General features: G+C 34.6%; 1 protein-coding gene across 6 annotated transcripts in view; it reads right to left on the bottom strand.

Moving 5' to 3' along the window:
• Nucleotides 1-20,350, bottom strand: part of BLTP1 (bridge-like lipid transfer protein family member 1) — a 205,881-nt gene that overhangs the window by 96,991 nt on the left and 88,540 nt on the right. For all 6 annotated transcript variants that reach the window (XM_064585020.1, XM_064585015.1, XM_064585019.1 and 3 more), the window contains exons 29-42: nt 18,545-19,382; nt 15,622-15,692; nt 14,285-14,458; nt 13,671-13,791; nt 12,520-12,666; nt 11,999-12,126; nt 11,466-11,662; nt 9,050-9,247; nt 8,131-8,342; nt 4,538-4,689; nt 3,935-4,085; nt 3,618-3,770; nt 2,376-2,616; nt 1,056-1,198 (exon numbers count right to left, since the gene is read on the bottom strand). In XM_064585020.1, coding sequence (XP_064441090.1) covers nt 1,056-1,198; nt 2,376-2,616; nt 3,618-3,770; nt 3,935-4,085; nt 4,538-4,689; nt 8,131-8,342; nt 9,050-9,247; nt 11,466-11,662; nt 11,999-12,126; nt 12,520-12,666; nt 13,671-13,791; nt 14,285-14,458; nt 15,622-15,692; nt 18,545-19,382 — 2,926 coding nt within the window. The remainder of the gene's footprint in view (nt 1-1,055; nt 1,199-2,375; nt 2,617-3,617; nt 3,771-3,934; nt 4,086-4,537; nt 4,690-8,130; nt 8,343-9,049; nt 9,248-11,465; nt 11,663-11,998; nt 12,127-12,519; nt 12,667-13,670; nt 13,792-14,284; nt 14,459-15,621; nt 15,693-18,544; nt 19,383-20,350) is intronic.

The raw sequence follows: 20,350 nt of genomic DNA, 5'->3' as shown, positions 1-20,350 counted from the left end.
TCATTTACCTTATGGATTCTGAGTATTTTTTTTTTTTTAAGATTTTATTTATTTATTTGAGAGAGAGAGAATGAGAGACAGAGAGCATGAGAGGGAGGAGGGTCAGAGGGAGAAGCAGACTCCCTGCCGAGCAGGGAGCCCGATGTGGGACTCGATCCTGGGACTCCAGGATCATGACCTGAGCCGAAGGCAGTCGCTTAACCAACTGAGCCACCCAGGCGCCCGGATTCTGAGTATTAATGTAAGTCTATACCCAAACTTTCAAAGAAAGTTAAAATACTAATTGTCTGTCATTTTCATTGCTCAGAAAATGAAACTAACAAAACATGAATAACCCAGGACAACAACAAATAACTTACATGCTTATTACGTGTGGGTATTGTTCTAAGCATTTTTCATGTATTAACGGTTATTTCTTAACATCCATATTCTGGGAAAAGTTACTATTGTAATCTCAATCTTACAGATAAGGAAACTGACACACGGTACAGTTAAAAATTCGTTCAGTCACAAAACAACTAAGTGGCAGAGGCAGAATTGAAACCAAGGCTGTCTGGCTCCCAAGGTAGTATTCAACCACCCTGCTATATACATGTCTTACCAAGCACTGGTTAAATTTCTTTTTTTTTTTTTTTTTTTTAAAGATTTTATTTATTTATTTGAGACAGAGAGAATGAGAGAGAGAGAGCACATGAGAGGGGGGAGGGTCAGAGGGAGAAGCAGGCTCCCCGCCGAGCAGGGAGCCCGATGCGGGACTCGATCCAGGGACTCCAAGATCATCACCTGAGGCGAAGGCAGTCCCTTAACCAACTGAGCCACCCAGGCGCCCTGGTTAAATTTCTTAAAACAGTGTAATTAAAATCATAAAATAGCCTAACTCAAACTGTTTATGTTGCTAATCGTGTTCATGTCAACTCAATTATTAAATTATTAATTCTTGAATATAAAATACTATTTGAATATTTAAATTTAAACACCTAATGTTTGAATTTGAGATATCAGAAATATAGGTCTTCTCTAGAAGTCTACTCTAACCAGAAACAGCAGTAATGTACCTTTATCTTTAATGCAGAGTCACTGTGGGTATGAGTCTTAGAAAGTTTCCTCATTATCTCAGCTCCAGTTACAGGTCCAGAGCTACCAGGTGGAGGACGGTTGGCTGTTCCTTCTAGTAGCATTGTGTGTTCACTGACTGTGGCTGAAACAGTTCAAAAGAGTAAGTGGGCTATAGATTATCATTTTCTTGAAACATCAATACCAGTGTTCCTGGTGGTGTAACTACCACTCAACTTTACATATTCCTTGAGTAAACAAATTAAATTAATTAAATTTCCTTGAAATTAATTGTGGAATCTGCTATAATATTATTTTTTGTGTTTCTTTTACTCTCCCAACCCCAATCTTCTCACTCAGTCTCAAGAAAGGAACAAATAGCTTGTATTCAGTCCCTCCACAACCCAGCCAAAGGGTTTAGAGAAAAAAACCAACTAGCTCAAAGTACAGAATTTTCAGTTTAACCCAAGAATTTGCAGTTAATTAGAAGGGAGCCAACATGGGGCTTGGTATTACAACCCTGGGATCAGGACCTGAGCCGAAATCGAGTTGGATGCTTAACCAACTGAACTACCCAGGCACCCTTCCTCATAGCATATTCACTTTTAAGTATAAATTTTTTTTTAAAAGACAATAAAAAAAGCTGGGTAAAGTATTATATATCAATGTTCTGAAAGCTCTAATTTTAAGGCTACTGTCCTTTTTCATGGTACTTTTAACATTTTTTTCCAAAATACCATTAATTCAATATTATTGAATATTACATGTTGTGATAACAAAAGTTTACCCAGAAAAAGCATTAAAATGTGCACATATATTTCTGAAATGCATATCTACTGTCTGTGTTCTGGCACAGTCATGTTGCTGACAGAATTGTATGCTGAATGCACGACTCTAAACATTACATAAATGCAAAATCAACCAGGCACCAGATAAAATTCAAAGACTCCTTTTAAGTGGCATAGGAAAGATGATGAACAAATATGAATATGAATTTTATTTTTTTCAAATGTGAATTTTAAAAGGAAGTTAACATGCTTCATTCAAATATTCTAGCTATGCAAAGATGTCTGTTATCGTATGCAATAGATTAGAAGTCTATCATATTTCATGAAATTAAATGTAAAAACCAAAAGTCAGTATAAAGATTACAACATTATTATCATTTATTTGGACTAATACAAATCATACTTGTATAACTAAGCCATAACGGTTTCAAGTTTTGGACACAAATGATTAAATTATCACATATTCATATCACATTATCACATATATATGTTACCAATATCTGGCTATATTTGACTAAAATATTTACAAATTACCTGCATCAAATTCAAATTCTGCTCCATCAGCACTGGTGTCACTTTGAAGACCACCTCCATTGTCTAGCCGAAGTCCGTCTTCATGTTCATGGTCCACAGCTGATTGAGGTTTCAGCGGCTGAGCTGGTCTGTGTAAGCTAACTCCTTTAAAGGCTGGTGTCACCACAATAAACTTCATCCACTGCCTTGCCAATGCAACTAAACCTTTCTTTAATGTTACCAAAGCAGGAAGTCCATCACTCTGTAACAACAATGATGTAATAATGTTACCATTTAAATGCTTTGCATACATTTATTCATTTAAATCTCATAACCCCCATTTAGAGATGAAGAAACTAGAATTATGTGTTATAATTTGTCCAAGGTCACAAAAGAGTATTTCAAGCTGACAACAGAACTCAATCTCTAAACACAACATTGCATCTTTCTGTCACAAACAATGCAGTACCAGGTGAATAAGAGGCTAAACATGGGGTGTAAGATTGGGATTCTCCTTAAGAAGCATTCAATCCACTTTACCTTTTTTGTTCTATTGAGGAAATCAAATGTATTTTGAGCTACCTGGAATAGTCATTAAACAAAGAGGAAATGAAATTACTCCCTTCAAAGATTAAGTAACTACCACTATTTTAACATTTTAACTAAGACATTTTTTCCTAATTCTCCTACCTCTTCCTTTCCCTCCTCTGCATTCTGTATAGTTTTATTCATCTTCTCTTCACCCCCTTCCCCTTTAATTTTGGTGTTCTTCAGATAGCCATTCTTGACCAGTTTCTCCCTCAACATACCATCATTCCTAGAAGTCTCATCCATATCCACAGCTTCCAACACCTTCATGTTGGCAATTCCCAAATCACTTATCTGAGCCCATTGTTGTCTATAAGCCTGTATTTTTAACCATATTTCTCCTTTGGACTTCCCATCTGCATCTCAAACCCTGTAGGCCAATGAATGAGTCCTCAAAAGGACAGAGGCTTCCTTTTTTTTTTTTTTTAAAGATTTATTTATTTATTTTAGAAAGAGAGAGAGATTGGGAACATGAGCAGGGAGAGGAACAGTGAGAGGGGGGATGAAAATATCCCAAGCAGACTCCGCATGGAGCCCAAAACAGGGCTTGATCTCACAACCCTGAGATCATGACCTGAGCCGAAACCAAGAGTCAGATGCTTAACTGACTGAGCGACCCTGGCACCCCAAGAATAGAGGCTTCTTTAAAGCTAACATATGGTTTCAGTAACTCACCATTGTAGCATCATCAATGATGGAGTAATTTGCCTGGTGCAGGTAGTGATGTAGTATATTGCACAGTAAACATGAAGGATTTTCTTGGAGAAAACGGGCAACTTTCGTAAGTCTGTTGTATTTACTTCTTAAGGGAAAATGTACACTTTTATTCTGAAACAAAGCAAAAACAACAGATTTAGAGTGATGTATCAAAGACACTGCAAGTAGAAGATATCCAGTAATCAAGAACTTGCAGGTCTGATGTTTTCCAACAATGATGAACAATTAGAGATCATGTTCAATAATAAGATACCTTGTATTGTTGATAGACCTACCTCTAATGCTTCTGTCATTATACATCCCATAACAGCACAAATTCTCAAGGTGCCCTCAGTTTCTAATTTGTTTAAGGATGATTTGAGTTGATCAATGGGAACAAGCCATGCACCAACAGCTGGAGTTGCAGTGCTTAAAAGGTTCAGCTGCCTTTGAAAATTTAAAAAAAAGAAATTATAAGAAAAACTGTCAAGATTTGTATTTCAAACAATCTCCCATACCTACTGTACTTAGTGGCTATTTTACTTAGGCAAAATTACTTTTCATTTTGGCTACCAGATAAATTATGAACATATAAGTAGAAAATGTGAAGAATAGATAATAGAAATGAAGAAAACATATTAAAACCTATTAGAGGTGAGAGTAAGAAGTTCATGGTGGCATGACATATAATAGTAAAACAAAGCCTTAGGAAAGAAAAGGGTCAAACAAGGTAAGAATAATGTCTACAGAAAGCATAAAGTAGGAAAGATGGTAAGAAGGTGGCAACCCTAATGCTAGATAGACCAGAAAAATAATTTAAAAAAATAAATGAAAGAGTTGTATGTTATTTAAAATGAAGAAAAATCAAGGAATAGTACTACATGTTTAAAACTTTTTACCTAGAAAATGCATGTGTAGGGGATCTCACATTGGTGGGAGCTGCAAAACTAAACCAAATTTCCTTGATGGTCAACTTCATGCTACATGAATCTGGAGGTGGAGGCATCAGAGGTAAATCTTTTTTCAAATCATCAGATTCAACTCCTTCATCCTACATAAAATCAAAAACCAAAAACTTATAATGTATATAGCTGCTTAAAACCATTAGTGCCAAGGTAAATGTTTTAAGCACAAAACCTTCCCATCAAATCAAGTTCTACAGATGACACCTTTATATAAAACAGGTAACATAAACCTTGCTCAGCCTAACCCTAATCCTGAGAAATACCTATAGATCCTTGAAGCTCTAAGGAGCATAGTCTGAAAAACCACTACATTGTAGTAAGCCATAAATCACTGATCTTAGAACTGAATGTTTCTCCTGATCACTTCATTCAATTGCATTTGTTTAGGGATGTTTAAGTGTTATTTTCTCCAGATGAAAAAAGTGAGAGAAAGAGGTTTTGTGACTTGTCGAAGGTCATACAACTATTAAGGAGAATGAGTGAGAGAATCAAAGTCTTCTGCTTCCTACTACAATGTTTTCCATTCCATTTTTTTGTTTTGTTTTCCATTCCATTTTAACAACATATTTCAACTTTCTAAAAACAAGTGCCATAAAAATACTAGTGTAGTCCATGTTCAAATAAATAACACTCTACAATAAAAAAATTCTTAGTTACCTTATATGCTAGCAATCTGAATCAATGTTAAGAAATAATAATTTTTTTAAATGTATAATCACCACTCTTTAGAATGCAGGGAGGTAAGCATAATATTAAAGAAACAAACAAAAAAGTCTACTGCCTGTTATGTCTCCTCACAGCTCTCTAATTCACTTTTGGTTATTACTGGTCAAGATGAAGAAGACTGGCATTTTCTTGTGGTATAATTAAGGAATGAAGAATATCCACAAAATAGCTTTGAATCCTAAGTGCTACAAAACAATGTGACTATAAGCAATAGTAATTTTAAAGTTAGAAATGCTAGATATGTAAGTCCACATTCCTTATCTGCAGCTCTAAAACTCGTAACGTTCTGAGAAATCTAAGTATTTTTGTGTAAATATGGCATCAAAACCTGATCTGAATTTGATGAGAGGCTATTTATCCCACTTGGAATTTTTATGAATGCTGTGCTGTAAAAGTATTTAAATATTTCAAGATGGAATGCTGTCTCAGATTCCACTAGGAGTTTATGTAACATATAAAACACACACCATATTACCTTTCTGTTAAAGGAAAAAAAAATCTGAATTCTCAAATACATCTGACCTGTGGGTTTCAGACAAGGCTGTGAGCTAGGCACTAAGGTATACAAAAGATAGAGAAGACAGTCTTCAAGAACTCAAAATTTTAAAAAGGGAAGGAGGTTTACAGATAATAAGCAACTAATTATAATAGTGTGTGAAGCAAAGCAATAATAAAGTTGGATTTAGGTTGACTAAATTTTTGGTACCTATGGCATGTGTAAATGATGATAGCTAAAAGGCTACTGCATATAATTCTGGAGCTCGGGCGCCTGGGTGGCTCAGTTGGTTAAGCGACTGCCTTCGGTTCAGGTCATGATCCTGGAGTCCCGGGATCCAGTCCCGCATCGGGCTCTCTGCTCAGCGGGGAGTCTGCTTCTCCCTCTGACCCTCCTCCCTCTCACACTCTCTGTCTTCCATTCTCTCTCTCTTAAATAAATAAAATCTTTAAAAAAACAAAAAACAATTCTGGAGCTCAACTGAAAGGTTGGTGCTAAAAGCATAACCGATGGGAAAGAGTTAGTGTCATCAAATTATGGAGCAGGACTAGAAAATGAAATAAATCAGGGAGTGGACATACAGCAAAAAAAAAAAAAAAAGAAAAGTAGCCAAGAACAGAACATGGGAAGAACACCCACACTTAAGGACAAAGAACTGAATGAGGATATGGACCAGGAAAAGTTACAGAACCCAAAGAAAGCAATGTTACAAAATTTAGGGACATTCAGCAAAGAGACAAGGATCAGAGGGACCAAGGAAGACATCTGAGCTTTTTTTTTTTTTTTGAAGATTTTATTTATTTATTTGACAGAGAGAGACACAGTGAGAGAGGGAACACAAGCAGGGGGAGTAGGAGAGGGAGAAGCAGGCTTCCAGCAGAGCAGGGATCCCGATGCAGGGCTCGATCCCAGGACCCTGGGACCATGACCCGAGCTGAAGGCAGACGCTTAATGACTGAGCAGACTGGGTACCCAGATATCTGAGCTTCTATCAAGTGTTTCAGTGGGATAGAGGACAAAGAAAGAACAGCTGGGCTCTTCCCAGCTCTTTTGTCCAGTGAGTAGCTATTATATTTTTTAATTTCCTTAATTAAAGTGCTAATCCCCAACCACCACTCAAATACATCCAAAGACCTCACAAGAAAACTGTGATTAAACTCTTGAACTATGCATCAAATCAAAATAAATATCTCAAAAAATAAATTACCAGAAACCTGGGGTTCAGAGGTGATTATGCCAATGAATGGTGGATATCTGTGACATTTCTTTTTTTTTTTTTTTAAAGATTTTATTTTATTTATTTATTTATTTATTTATTTACTTACTTACTTACTTATTTGACAGAGCTATATAGAGACAGCACAAGTAGGCAGAGAGGCAGGCAGAGGGAGAGGGAGAAGCAGGGTCTCTCTCCGCTGAGCAGGGAGCCCAACGTGGGGCTCAATCCCAGGACCCTGGGATCATGACCTGAGCTGAAGGCAGCCACTTAACCTACTGAGCCACCCAGGCCCCCGCATCCATGACATTTCTTAATTAAAAGGTGGTTTCTTTTCTCTTCAATTGGTCTAATTTCCAAATGATCAGAAGTATATGTACATATGTATTTAAAAACAACATTTACCAAGTTCTTACTATGTGCTAGACACTGAGTTAAGCCTTTTACATGTATTATCTCCTTCAGTCTTCACAAGTCTAGGAGGTCAGTATCCTTACAATACTATTATAGACGAAGAAGCTTCGAAAAGGAAAAAACTTGCACCCATCAGTTAGTGGTATAACTCTTCCGTAACCTAAAATTTTTAATATTTTTATTATTGCTATTATTAATCATTGTGACAGTCTACCATAATAAAAATAATAAATGAGTTGCATATAAGGTATTCTTCAGGACTCTAGCTGAAATGGGTGGATATTGACAAAAATATTTAGAACTTACATGAAATACTACCAGTGACAAAACTAAGTATTTCCATGAACTCTGCTAAAATCCTTGAAATAACATCAAAACAATGCCTACTTTTCTGAAATTCTATTTATTCATTAATTCAACAAATATTATTAAGTGCCCAATATAAGCAAGGCATTAAACAAGGTACTATGATAGATATAAATATATCTATGGTATGGTACCTATGCTTCAGAAATTATATTCTAGTAGTAGTATAATCACCAAAATATCTTGACTGCAATTTAAGCAAAATTCCAAATATTGAAAGAAGCAAATATACTCCAGAAATTAATTTTGAAATGGGTATGTAGTTTTGTTATTTTTTCAAAGCACTATTATTATTAAAAATTCACCAACTTGTTCATCTGAAACAGAATTTCCATTTAAGTCTGAAGAAGGGCTCATTCGATCACAGGGAAGATTATCATCAGAGACATCAGTATTATAGCCACTGCCAGTTGGAGAATCAGAAGAATTATTGGATGTCAGCACTCCACCTCTTTCCGTGACACTAGCTTTACCCATAATTCCAAAAGTATTATATAAAACAGCACCAGACTGTCTTCCTCCTATAAGAATGAAAGAATATACTTATTAAAAACAGTGGGTATCTCAACACTGTACTCTACAGTACCCATAAAGACAAAAAAATAAAAATAAAAATTCATAAAGATATTTTTTTCTCATCAAAACTTTGCCCTTAACTGTAAAAGTCATGTAAGACTGGATTATCAGGTAAAGAACTACAGGCATACTCGATTACTATTATATATATATATGACTAACGTAGAAGTCTTATATATATAACTCAGCCTTCCTTTTTTATATATATTACTCAATAATGTAAAAGAAAACTGTATATAACTGTAAGTTATATAACTAAAAGTCAGTCTGTCACTGAATAAAGGATTTATAGTATTTTCATCCTGCAAGGCTCTACTAATCAAAAATCCAGTTTCCAAAGACCAAACTTTCAAAAGCTGGGTGGCTCTACATTTTATTCAAAAATTTTTTTCTGAACCACAGATTTTTTTGTTCAAACAATGATTTTTTTTGTATTTCTACATGCTGTGTTACTTTTGAATCACACATTGCAGGGGAAGTCCCACTTACACAATTGGGATGGGGCACCCATCCTGGTAAAAAATCCCAGGTCCCAACTTTCTGCTTAAATATGCTGACTCAGGTTATTAAAAGTCACAATTGTTCAAAACATTTCAGCAATGTGGGGCCAATTTGTACCTCACTTAGGCAGAAATGAAAACAAAATGCTTACCTTTTATGGTTAAATTTTCAAGTCCACATTCAAACATTATCCAACCCCATTTTTCTTGGCTGGGACCTATTCGAGTTACATCTGGAACAGCTTGCTGATCAGTTTCATCCACAAAAGTAAACTCATCCAACTCTTCCAGAGTAAATAAAACTTTGGACTTCTCAAAAGGAATAGCAGTGATGGCACAGGTACCAATATCTATTATCAAAAGAGAACAAAATGACCATTTTTAAACAGAGAGGTTTTTATTAAAAAACAAAACAAAACAAAACAAAACCAAGAAAGTAAACATTTGGCACAGCGTCCGTCTTAAAACGGTATCTTAATACTCCATCAAAAAGAAAGATAAATGAACCAACCAACTTCTAAAATAATGTCTAATGTCCTACAATTTAAAAAATGCCAGAATCACATTGAAGTAAAAGGGAGAAAAAAAGATTCCATAATTAAGAAATAATTGCTCAGAGGCAGAATGAATTCATTTCTGAAAGATTATAGGGTACTCTAAAAATCTATTTAAAAAAGCTCCTGAATAATTCAACTTCATGGTAAACAATTTTTAAATACTTTCTCATCATCTTACAAAATAAATCATTTTAATTAATTACCCAGCTACAGGAAAAACATTAGAAAATAGAAAAATTATAGCTTTTACTAAAGGACTGCTTTATAATACATTTTATATAATTGCAATTCATAACAGACATTGCCATAATTCCACCACTTACAATATGCAATATGGAAACTAACATCCTGCATGTCTGGCAAAGATATTATTATAATATTATTAATATATATATAATATATATAATATTATTATAATAGTTATATAATACTCCATCATATGAAAATACTGTATTTCACATTTATGGTTAGAAAATCTTCCTGATCACAGAGTAAATATTCACTTAAATTTTTCTATGATTTTCTCATTATTTATTTTTTATATTTGCCTTTAATTCCACAAATTTATTCTGATGTATAAGGTGAGGATTAAACCTAAATTTTTTGATTAAGTAATACACTTGCACAGATCAAAGATCCAAAACGTGTGAAAGAGTATACAATGAAAAGCCTCTGACACCACACCCAGGAATCCACTTCCTCTCCCTATAGGTAACAAATGTCATTAGATTATTGAGGATCCTTTCACAGATGAAAGGATTATGAACATATAAGCAAAGACAATTACATTTTTCCCTGCATTTTTATACAATGTTTTGTCTTTGATGACATTTTTCTGCATAGTGTGCTTTTCAAAATTCTATTTAGTTACTTCTTATGCTCTTATGCAAGTGCAAACTGGTTGCCAGTGCAAACTACAGAGCTGAGAAAAGTCTTTTTATATTCAAGCCACTGTATTTTGTACCAGCTTTAGGATGAGAGATCTCAGGTAGCCAAGAAAAGTCTCTTTATTTGGAATCCTCGGGTCAAATGATTTGCTCTCAAACACAAGGATGGTGAAATAAGCTTCGAGAAAGCCACAACAGTTATACAGACCCAGAATACAGACAAGAATCATGGAACCTTCAAAGCCTACAGAATATAATGAGCAAATTCAAGGTAATCATTTGTTCATTCAGGATTGGTCATCTGTCCCACATGTAGATTTTAGTGTAGCAAATCCTCTCAAATAAGACTAAGAAACTCAATGTTTTCTAGATTGAATCTCTGACAATCTGAGATCATTTAAGCTTCTAAAGGTACTGAATTACATCAAAAATATTAAAAGGACAAACCATGAGAGACTATGGACTCTGAAAAACAAACTGAGGGTTCTAGAGGGGAGGGGGATGGGAGGGTGGGTTAGTCCAGTGATGGGTATTAAGGAGGGCATGTACTGAATGGAGCACTGGGTGTTATATGCAAACAATGAATCATGGAACACTACATCAAAAACTAATGATGTAATGTATGGTGATTAACATAACATAATTAAAAAAAATATTAAAAGGATATGTGACATCTCTAGTTTTCTCTTTCACCTCACCAGGGATTTTAAGAGGCATAGCCAGATCTATCGTTCTAATTGCTACTATATCTTACAGACTTGACCATCTGCTTTTGATATTGCAATTAATTCTTTTTAATGAAGTTGTGCCAACAGAACGATTTTAAAAAGTAAGAAAGACGATAAAGATCATACTCTCTCTTCTATAATGAGCAAGCAGATACCATGAAGAAATAGTGCCTTTAATTTGGGCCATACCACTTACTTTCCTACCAAAGTTTACCTTCCATTCTCATAGAACATGAGTAAATATTTAAATACCATGTGTTCAATATATGCAGAAATACCTTTCTCTTATAAAATATTCAAATTATAGCAATATTTGAAAAAAATCATGTCTCCTTTTGCAAAATCCTCTTATATTTATATGTGTCAAAGAAAAAAATGTTTGTTGTAGAATCCTACCTGTTGTATCAAGACCCCTAAGTTGCCCATGAACTCGATGAATATTTAACTTGGCTGCAATTTCTTTGCCTTTTTCTGCTCCAGCATTTGATCTGAGAGATCCAGATGACTGAGGCTGCATCTTAGTGGCATGGACATACCTATCAAAATTTGATATTCTACCAGGTTCTGTATTTGAAGTCTCTTCAACCACACCTCTTTATGGAAAAAGAAAAAAAAAAAAAGTATGATGGTGAATATTTAAATAGTAAATAGTAAATAGTAAAAACATTTAGTAAGCAGTTTTTTAAAAAATTCCACTGTTTTAATTAAACCAATATTAATAAATTTTTCAGTGTTTACTGAAAAACAGTATGAGTAAAACAGTACAAACTTTTAAAAAACCTACTTTGTTAATCTATAGTGATATTTGAAATTCCAATACCAATTTTGAGTTTTAACATTAGAATTTTCAGATATGTATTAAAATGGTTATGGCTTGCTTTTACATCCAACAAGAAAATTATGGCTCAAATTAATAAAATTTTTCTTACCTGTTCATACGAACTTGCGTAGCAATTCTGTCAAAACACAATGCTACTAGAGAAACATGAGTCACACTTTTACTAGGAGCTGTACTTGGAGATTCTTCCACTGAGGCTTGTAACAAACATAAGTTTACCTAACACACAAAATGTCATAAATTTCAGATATGAAAAGTGAAATATTATCACTTAAACATAAGATATACAGGAAAATGAAAAACTACTGTTAGGAATGGTATATCTATTTGTGTGTCTGAGAGTAATGAAGATAAAGCTTATAAACAGACTCATAAAGTAATAATTCAATTGTTACTGGAGGGAGGGGAATATTTTAGCAAATACTAGCCAGTATTCCACTTATGTAAACTATTTCTATTATTAATTTTTACATTAGATCATCAAAGGAATAAGATATGTATTTTTGATATTATAATCTATTCTACCACCATTCAGTTTAGTAAATACAAAGGATAAAAACCACCAAAATGTTCTCCTCTTCCAGGAAAATATTTAAAATATTGAATTGTTACCTTTGGTATGCTAACATTAGCCTGAAGACCTTTAATTGTTACATTATCTTGCTTCATTACAAGATTTGTCTGTGCTTGTCCTTGGTTAGTTGTTCCTATGGTAGCATGTTCAGTTTTTGTTCCTCTAACATCTGGTTTGGAAGATAGCTAAAGAAATTAAAGCAGAATTGTTATTTCACAGAACTTTCATAATTTCCACAACACCCACAATAGCAACTTGCTTATTCACTGTGCTCCCTAATGCCCATCTATAAGCCAGCTGCCATCCAGTTTAGCTTTGAAAAGCTAGGAAGAATACCAGAAGCTTAGGGGCTGAGAGAAGTGATATAAAATAAAGTGAAACCAGTCTATAGAGAAACAGACAGAAAAAAAGAATGGCAATAAGTATTATTTTAGAATTACTAAAATGAATTTATTTGACAGCATATTTTGGATCTGATAACTGGCTCCTTGTTGACTGAGAATATTTTCAAATTTCTTACGATAGTAGTAAGATGTGTGCACCTCTACCCTAACTACCTATATAGCACATGAAATGCCAATGTTTTAAATAGTTGGATCATTAAAAATAATCAGCCTCACTTTACCGTGCCTCTGGTCTCTAGCCCAAATATGACCCAGATAAATTGGAAAGTCAAATGGAGCACCAGGATGTGATTGCTAAGAAACTGGCTCCATAGCTAGAACTACAGCACAAGTAGACTCCCACACACCAGGAGATAAGGACTTGATTCACTGAAGTGAACAAAAATAATCTAAAAATATTAAGATACAAATGATCTAATCACAGAGAAAAGCCAAAATAATATGCAGCGTTGCTTTCTTAGAAAATGAATGTACCAGGGAAGAATGCTCATTCACTTAGGACCAAAGTTCTTTAGGAAAGGCTTACAATTAAGCTACTTCCGAAATAAAAGAAAAAATAAAACTACAAATTCAATAAATATTTTATTGCTATTTAATCCATAGTATAGTTTTATATGGTATCTCTTAAGGAGCCAATAACATATGAAGACTATTTAGAAACATCCATGTATTCCAATTTAAATGGCGATAAAATTTTAATACATTCAATTTTTTTTCAAGTTCAGATATCAGGCATACATGAAGAGTACTCAATTTGCTAAACTCATTGAATAAAAAGTTCTTACATTTTCTGAGAAAGTAGTCTTGCTATTTTGGACAGCCTCCCTGAGGACTTTGGCATGGAGATCATCTACAATTGCCGCTGGATGGCGGGTACTAGCACAATGAACCATTGCTTCAATGTACCTGAGGGAAGAAACACAGTAAACGAAAAACTTAAATATCACTTAATACTATGGCCTAGTTTATCTAAACTGTTCCATTATGTTCCATTCTAGATTTCATCCATGGTAGTTTTACCTCCCTTGATAGACTATAAGCTCCTTGCAGGACAGAGTAATCTATTATTTCCCCTTTATCCCTTCATTGACTAGATAGTAGTAAGAATATAAAAAATAATAATTAGTTCCTGGGTGTTTGATCATTTTATGCTTATCAGCCCAAAGCAAAAAATGGAAGATATAATGCAATATAATTATAATATTGCAATATAATTACTTATCCTGAAAAAGTAACAAATGATAACAGACCTTTTAAACATATTTTCATCTTTGTTCAACCAAAATAGCCATCATCATCTTCTTCATGAACACATATCACATACACTAATCATATCACATATGCTTAATCATTTTATAAAACAGTAGTTAAAAATAATGTTTTTCAACAAAATTAATACCTGTCTAAAGCTTCAGCCACCAGGGGAGTCAGAACAACATCAACAGTCCCTTTTACTTCAACTATGGCTGTGGTCCTGGTCTGAGAGACTGGCTGATCCAAGGTCCACTCTTCTGTCAATGTCTCATCATCTGTGTTATCAACAGTTTTCTTTTCCAGAGGAGTATATGGTGTACTATACAATTAATAAGCAAAATACATATTAAAAACACCATGAAAGAAGAAGAAGAAGAGAAACAGAAAGAACAGAAGTTAGAATTTCCTTAAGATGAATGCCACTCAAATATACATTTATTTCAACTAAAATTTTCATGGAATCAGATTAGATATTTTATGTCCCAAATGCCTTGTAGAGACAAGTGAGGTGCAAAAATGCAAACTGATCAAAGATGGTTAATACATCAAGTAAGAAAAAAAAAATGCTGTTATATTTACTTGATGGGGCTTTTCCAAAATATGAAAACTACAATACTGAATTCTTGGTAGTTCCCAATTTCAATATGCCAAGTTATGGCTTGCCCGTTATGTCCAACAGAAATGCTAGTGGCTGCTTAGAAATGTTGGCAAAGCCATGACAGACAACAGAGTTGAATTATTTACGGTAATTACTTCATTTTTTTAAAAATGTTCCAGGGTGCCTGGGTGGCTCAGTGGGTTAAGCGTCTGCCTTTGGCTCAAGTCATGATCCCAGGATCCTGGGACTGAGCCTCTCATCGGGCTCCCTGCTCAATGGGGAGCCTGCTTCTCGCTCTTCCTCTGCCTGTGGACCCCTCTCCTGCTTGTGTGCTCCCGTACTCTCTCTGTCAAATAAATAAACAAAATCTAAAAAAAAAATGTTCCAGAACTAATCTTATTTTTCTTTCATTTTCCCAAGGCCCTAGACAATTCCTGCCACATGACGGCCAATGAAATGTTATTTGTAAGAATGAATAAATAAAAATGAGCTGTAAAAAAAAAAAAAATGAAATAATACTCCATCCAACAACTGCAAAAACACTTTCTTTTCTACTGCTTGTGGAACACTCACCAATACAGACTACAAGCTGGGGTACAAAGCAAGGCTCAACAAATGTAAAGATCAAAATCATAAAGAACATACTATGTGATTACAAAATGAAATGATATCTTTTAAAATTCTCAAATACGTGGAAATTAAGCATTGCATTTCTAAATAAGCCATGGGTCAAAGAATTAAATTAGAAGGGAACATTTTTTAAATAAATAAATAATAAAGTTTATAGTCAAGTAAAGAATGGTTATTTCTCAGGATAAACGCCAAATATCTAATAATCAAGAAAGACTGACTTTGAACTTCAAAAGTATGTAACTTTTACTTACTTCGAAGTTGATCCTGAAAGTTGCATTCCTCTGTCTAGTAAAGAATTAGCTGTGAGCCCCTGTTTGATAACCTAAAATAATATAAAACATTACTCACAGTCTAGAATCTTAATGTTATTTGTTCTCTAATTTTATGCTATCAACTGTTACTTGTGAATATCCAGACTACCTTGTTAATATGACTTTGATATGTACAATAAAAATATTTAACAGACAGAGGTGCCTGGATGGCTCAGTTGGTTGAGTGCCCAACTCTTGGTTTCAGCTCAGGTCATGATCTCAGGATCCTGAGATTGAGCCATGCGTAGGGATTCTCTCTCCCTCTCTCTCTGCCCCTCCACCCGCTCTCTCTCTCTCTCTCTCTAATAAATCTTAACAAAAATACTTAACAAATTGAGAAAAATCAGATAAAATATATAATTGGCAATTTCATTTTCTGATTATTCAGACAAATGACAGGGCAGGGCTATGAGGATTCAACAATGAGGGTAAAAGACTTATACAACTAAAGCTTAAAGGTAAGTGCTTCAAATGTCTTTCCTCCCAAATTCCTTATCAAACTGAGCTTTTCTTAAACTAATTTTAGAATCTTCTCCTGGCACAATCAACTTTTAAGTGCGGAAGAATCCCAGAGAAATATTAAATTATAGGAAAAACTAACTTGTATGTCCATAAAAGAAAACAAATAAAATAATGCATTTGATTATTCAAACTAAACTGAACCCTTTTATATGTTAGACAGTTATTCAGATTTAATAGAGAAAAATAACTTTCTTACCACCTATATTCTATTTCGAATTTATCTAAAGACAAGAACTCCTTCCTTGACTTATTTAGTTCAGAGATTTGACTGCCTAATCAAAGTAGAAAGATTTATTGAAAATACTAAAATAATTCTAACCTCTTAGGTACAATTCTGTATTGGAAGTACCACTGAGTTTTATACTGGAAAATCCTTATACCAACATACTTTCACATGGAATAAAGAGAACATTTTGAAGTCATAACATGGGCAATTTATATTGGGCAAGAAGTGGCACAACCTTAAAACAAAAACTTTGGGGGTACTGGGTGGCTCAGCTGGTTAAGCATCTGCCTTTGGCTCAGGTCATGATCTCAGGGTCCTAGGATGGAGCCCTGAGACTGGCTACCTGCTCACCAGGGAGTCCGCTTGTCCCTCTCTGCCCCTCCCCCTGCTCATGCTCTCTCTGCCTACCTCTCTCTCAAATAAATAAATAAAATCTTAAAAAAAAACAAAAACAAAAACAAAACTTTGTAACTGTCACTAATGTTTCTTCTTCCTTCAACACATATTGCTCAAATGCATATATATATATTCCAATTCCATTTATCACATTTCCAGCATTACTTAAGTCCAGTCCTATCATCTCTTACACAGACTGCTGCCCACAGCTTCCTAAGTGATCACCCCACTTCTTCTGCTTCATGACAGTTCAATTCCACTCAGCAGCCAAAGTACATGAGATCACATTTCCTTAAAGCTCTCACAAGTTTCCTAATGAAATTTCAGTGAAATTGTAACTACTGATACCATGGTCTATAAGTCCTTAATGATCTGGCCCTTGTTTATTTAGGTCTCTAGCCTCAAAATGAGCAATGTCCCTGCTAACTTATTTATGTGCACTGACTTCTTTCCCACTTTAGAATTTTAGCAAGGCTCCTGCCTGTGCCTAGGTATCCCCATCATCAATTCCTTCTCATACTTTAAGTTTCAGTTTAAATATTACCTCCTCAGATAGACCTCTCATGTCAATACAATATAGGTAGCTCCACCCCCCCCCATTATTCTCTATCCCAGCATCTCTGGATTATCTTCATAAGACTCTTCTCAACTTGTAATCATATAATACTTATCTGTTTTATCTATTAACTGTCTGTCTCCCACACCTAAACTCTAAGTCCTATGTCTGTTTTCCTCATCACTGTATATCAAATGCCTGGCACACAGTAGTATATAATAAATATTTGAATTAAGAATGAATAAAATAACATTTAGACACTTTAAATAAGTGTATATGCTTATGTAAGTATATACCACATAAGATTCCTAAACAGTTATTCAGTTCCTTCCATAAGATTTGACCTCCTTAATTTTGTTTTTTAAAATCATAAAAAATCTCTTATAAATGTATAATTTATACATTTAATAGTTTTCGCATTGGTTATTATCACTAAATTTATTTTGATGTATTTTCAGTTTTCCTTTAAAAAGCTATTTACAGAATTCATTACAGAAATGGACAATAACCAATTCCTGCTAAATTATAAGATCTCAAATGTCAAGTGCATGGAATTGGATTTGCATAGCAGCAGTTATAAATTAAGTAGAAAGAACATCAGCTATTAAAAATAATTTCAAAATTTTATTTTTAAGACACACAAAAATTTGAATTCATAAACTTGATCCTAATCTTAGAGCATAATGTAGACAGAGACTGTATGTTAATTAACTAACATTGTGACAATCAAGTCTGAAACTATTCCTCAATTTGAGATGTTTAAATTTATAATACTCGGCGCCTGGGTGGCTCAGTCGTTAAGCGTCTGCCTTCAGCTCAGGTCATGATCCCAGGATCCTGGGATCGAGTCCCACATCGGGCTCCCTGCTCTGCGGGAGGCCTGCTTCTCCCTCTCCCACTCCCCCTGCTTGTGTTCCTGCTCTCGCTGTGTCTCTCTCTGTCAAATAAATAAATAAAATCTTTAAAATAAATAAATAAATAAATAAATTTATAATACTCATCAATAACCCTGAGATTTATTGTCACACATGGAAGCCATGACTTCAAAAATTCTTTCTTTTATAGAGGCAGTTAAAATGACTGAGAGAATAATTTTGGAAACATCTTAAAAATTGATTTATCTAAGTAAACCTAACAGTGGAAACTAATGATTTGGTTTATACCTTAAAAGTTGGAACAGAAAGCTGTTCAAATGACGATGAACTTTCTTCACTGGTTGGAGTATCGAGATCGAGGGGACGATGCAATGAGGACTTAGAGGTTCTTTTGTTAGTAGGGTGCTTCACTGACCAATTAATTACCTGGAACTGAGTAAGGTAAGTCTGATAACAATTCATCACAGGTTGTTGAGAAGTAATCTGTTCGCTCTCTACTGTTTTCTCAACCTCTACAACATATGCATGTTCTATAACGTCATCTTCTCCACCTAATGCAGAAACAAATGAAGCCTGGGAAGGATGAGTTTTGAATGGCAGAGTTCGGGGATCCTGAATGTTTTCTCCATGGCCAGTAAGTGGTCCCTCCACACTGTGATATATGGAACCCCTACTGTAGTCAATCTGCTGTGTTTGCTTTTTCTTCTTTTTTCTACCTGGATAAGTTCCAGGGCCTTCATCACTGCTAATGGGCTCAAATTCTTCAGCTGCAGAAAAGTAGGCTTCGCTATCAGCCATTGACATGCTGGAATCCATTGACCGATATTGATGAAATGAATTGGAGTCTGCCGATGGTGTGTATGGAAATGAACCAAAACTTCTTCTCTGCTTTGGTGAGTCTAATACATTCTCATCACTTCGGGAGACATCACTACTAAACTGGACTCCAACTGTAACAGGTTGCTTGTCCCCATAAAAAGCAGCAGTAAGGCTCTTGGTACTCCCAAGTCGAGTGGAACATACAGAGGCTTGTCGTTTCAAGGGAGATCTCAAAGGAGATTGACCTACTGACTTTTCCTGAGTATTAGGAGACACAGGGCTGTTTCCTGAAATTTCTGTAGGAATACTAAAATGGAAAGCAAGGTTCTTACCATTACTGTACATTGTATAATTTAAGTATAAATAGAAGTACTTATGAAATCTTTACAGTAATCTTAATCATTTATCTTATAAATAAAGGAAAATCTAAAATTTTACAATGAAATATCTATACAAAGTAACAAAACAGCACAATATGTGTTCATACCCCATGTAGTTCCAAAAAAAATTAAGGCAGTTTACAACATAATAAAAACTTAAACCCAAAGTATAATCTTCCATCCATAATTCCTGGACACTAGTGCATTTATAACTTTTTTTTTTTTTTTTACATTCTTTAAAAGTTTGTCCAACAAAATCTACAAGGGCTTTGGTTAAAGGAGATAGCCCCATTATCACCACCTTCAGCAACTGATGCTAGAGCCATTTACTGAGGCAGAACAAGTTGAGCATGAGAGGCACAAGGTCACTTTTTATGGGCTGAGTTTAAGGTCTCCATGAAACATACAAGTAGAAATATCAAAAAGGTAGCTGGGCCTATAGGGACAAAAGTTTTGGCTAGAGTTTTACATTTAAAAGATGTTGGCTATAGATCATAATTGAAGCCAAACAGTTACTGAGACTGTCTAGGGAAACAGTATAGAGTGAGTGGAGATAAAGGCACAGAACAGAGTCCTGAGTATCCAGAACATCTAACAAATGGCAGGCTGTAAGAGGAAGAAAAAGAAGAAATGGAGGGAAAAAAATGGAGGACATGGAAATAGGGAATAAGAAGGAATAGCCAAGGAGGTTGGAGGAAAATCTAAAATTTTCATATCTGTGGTATGACAAGAAATATTTATTTTCACTAGATTTTTCTGTATTTTCCTATTTCTGGAACGAATATATATGTATTAATTTTATAATTAGCAAGACAACAGCAAATGGACATTTAAAAATATGTTCAGGAGGAGAAAAGAATTTTCTATAGTGGGTTAGTTGAGAGGGAAAAATTTT

The sequence above is a fragment of the Mirounga angustirostris genome, unplaced genomic scaffold, assembly GCF_029215605.1.
Source record: "Mirounga angustirostris isolate CCGP_5_RB_7025 unplaced genomic scaffold, mMirAng1.0.hap1 SCAF_2, whole genome shotgun sequence".
Classification (NCBI taxonomy): domain Eukaryota; kingdom Metazoa; phylum Chordata; class Mammalia; order Carnivora; family Phocidae; genus Mirounga; species Mirounga angustirostris.
Note: the sequence above shows the minus strand (reverse complement) of the source record. Positions and strands in the feature narration are given on the sequence as shown.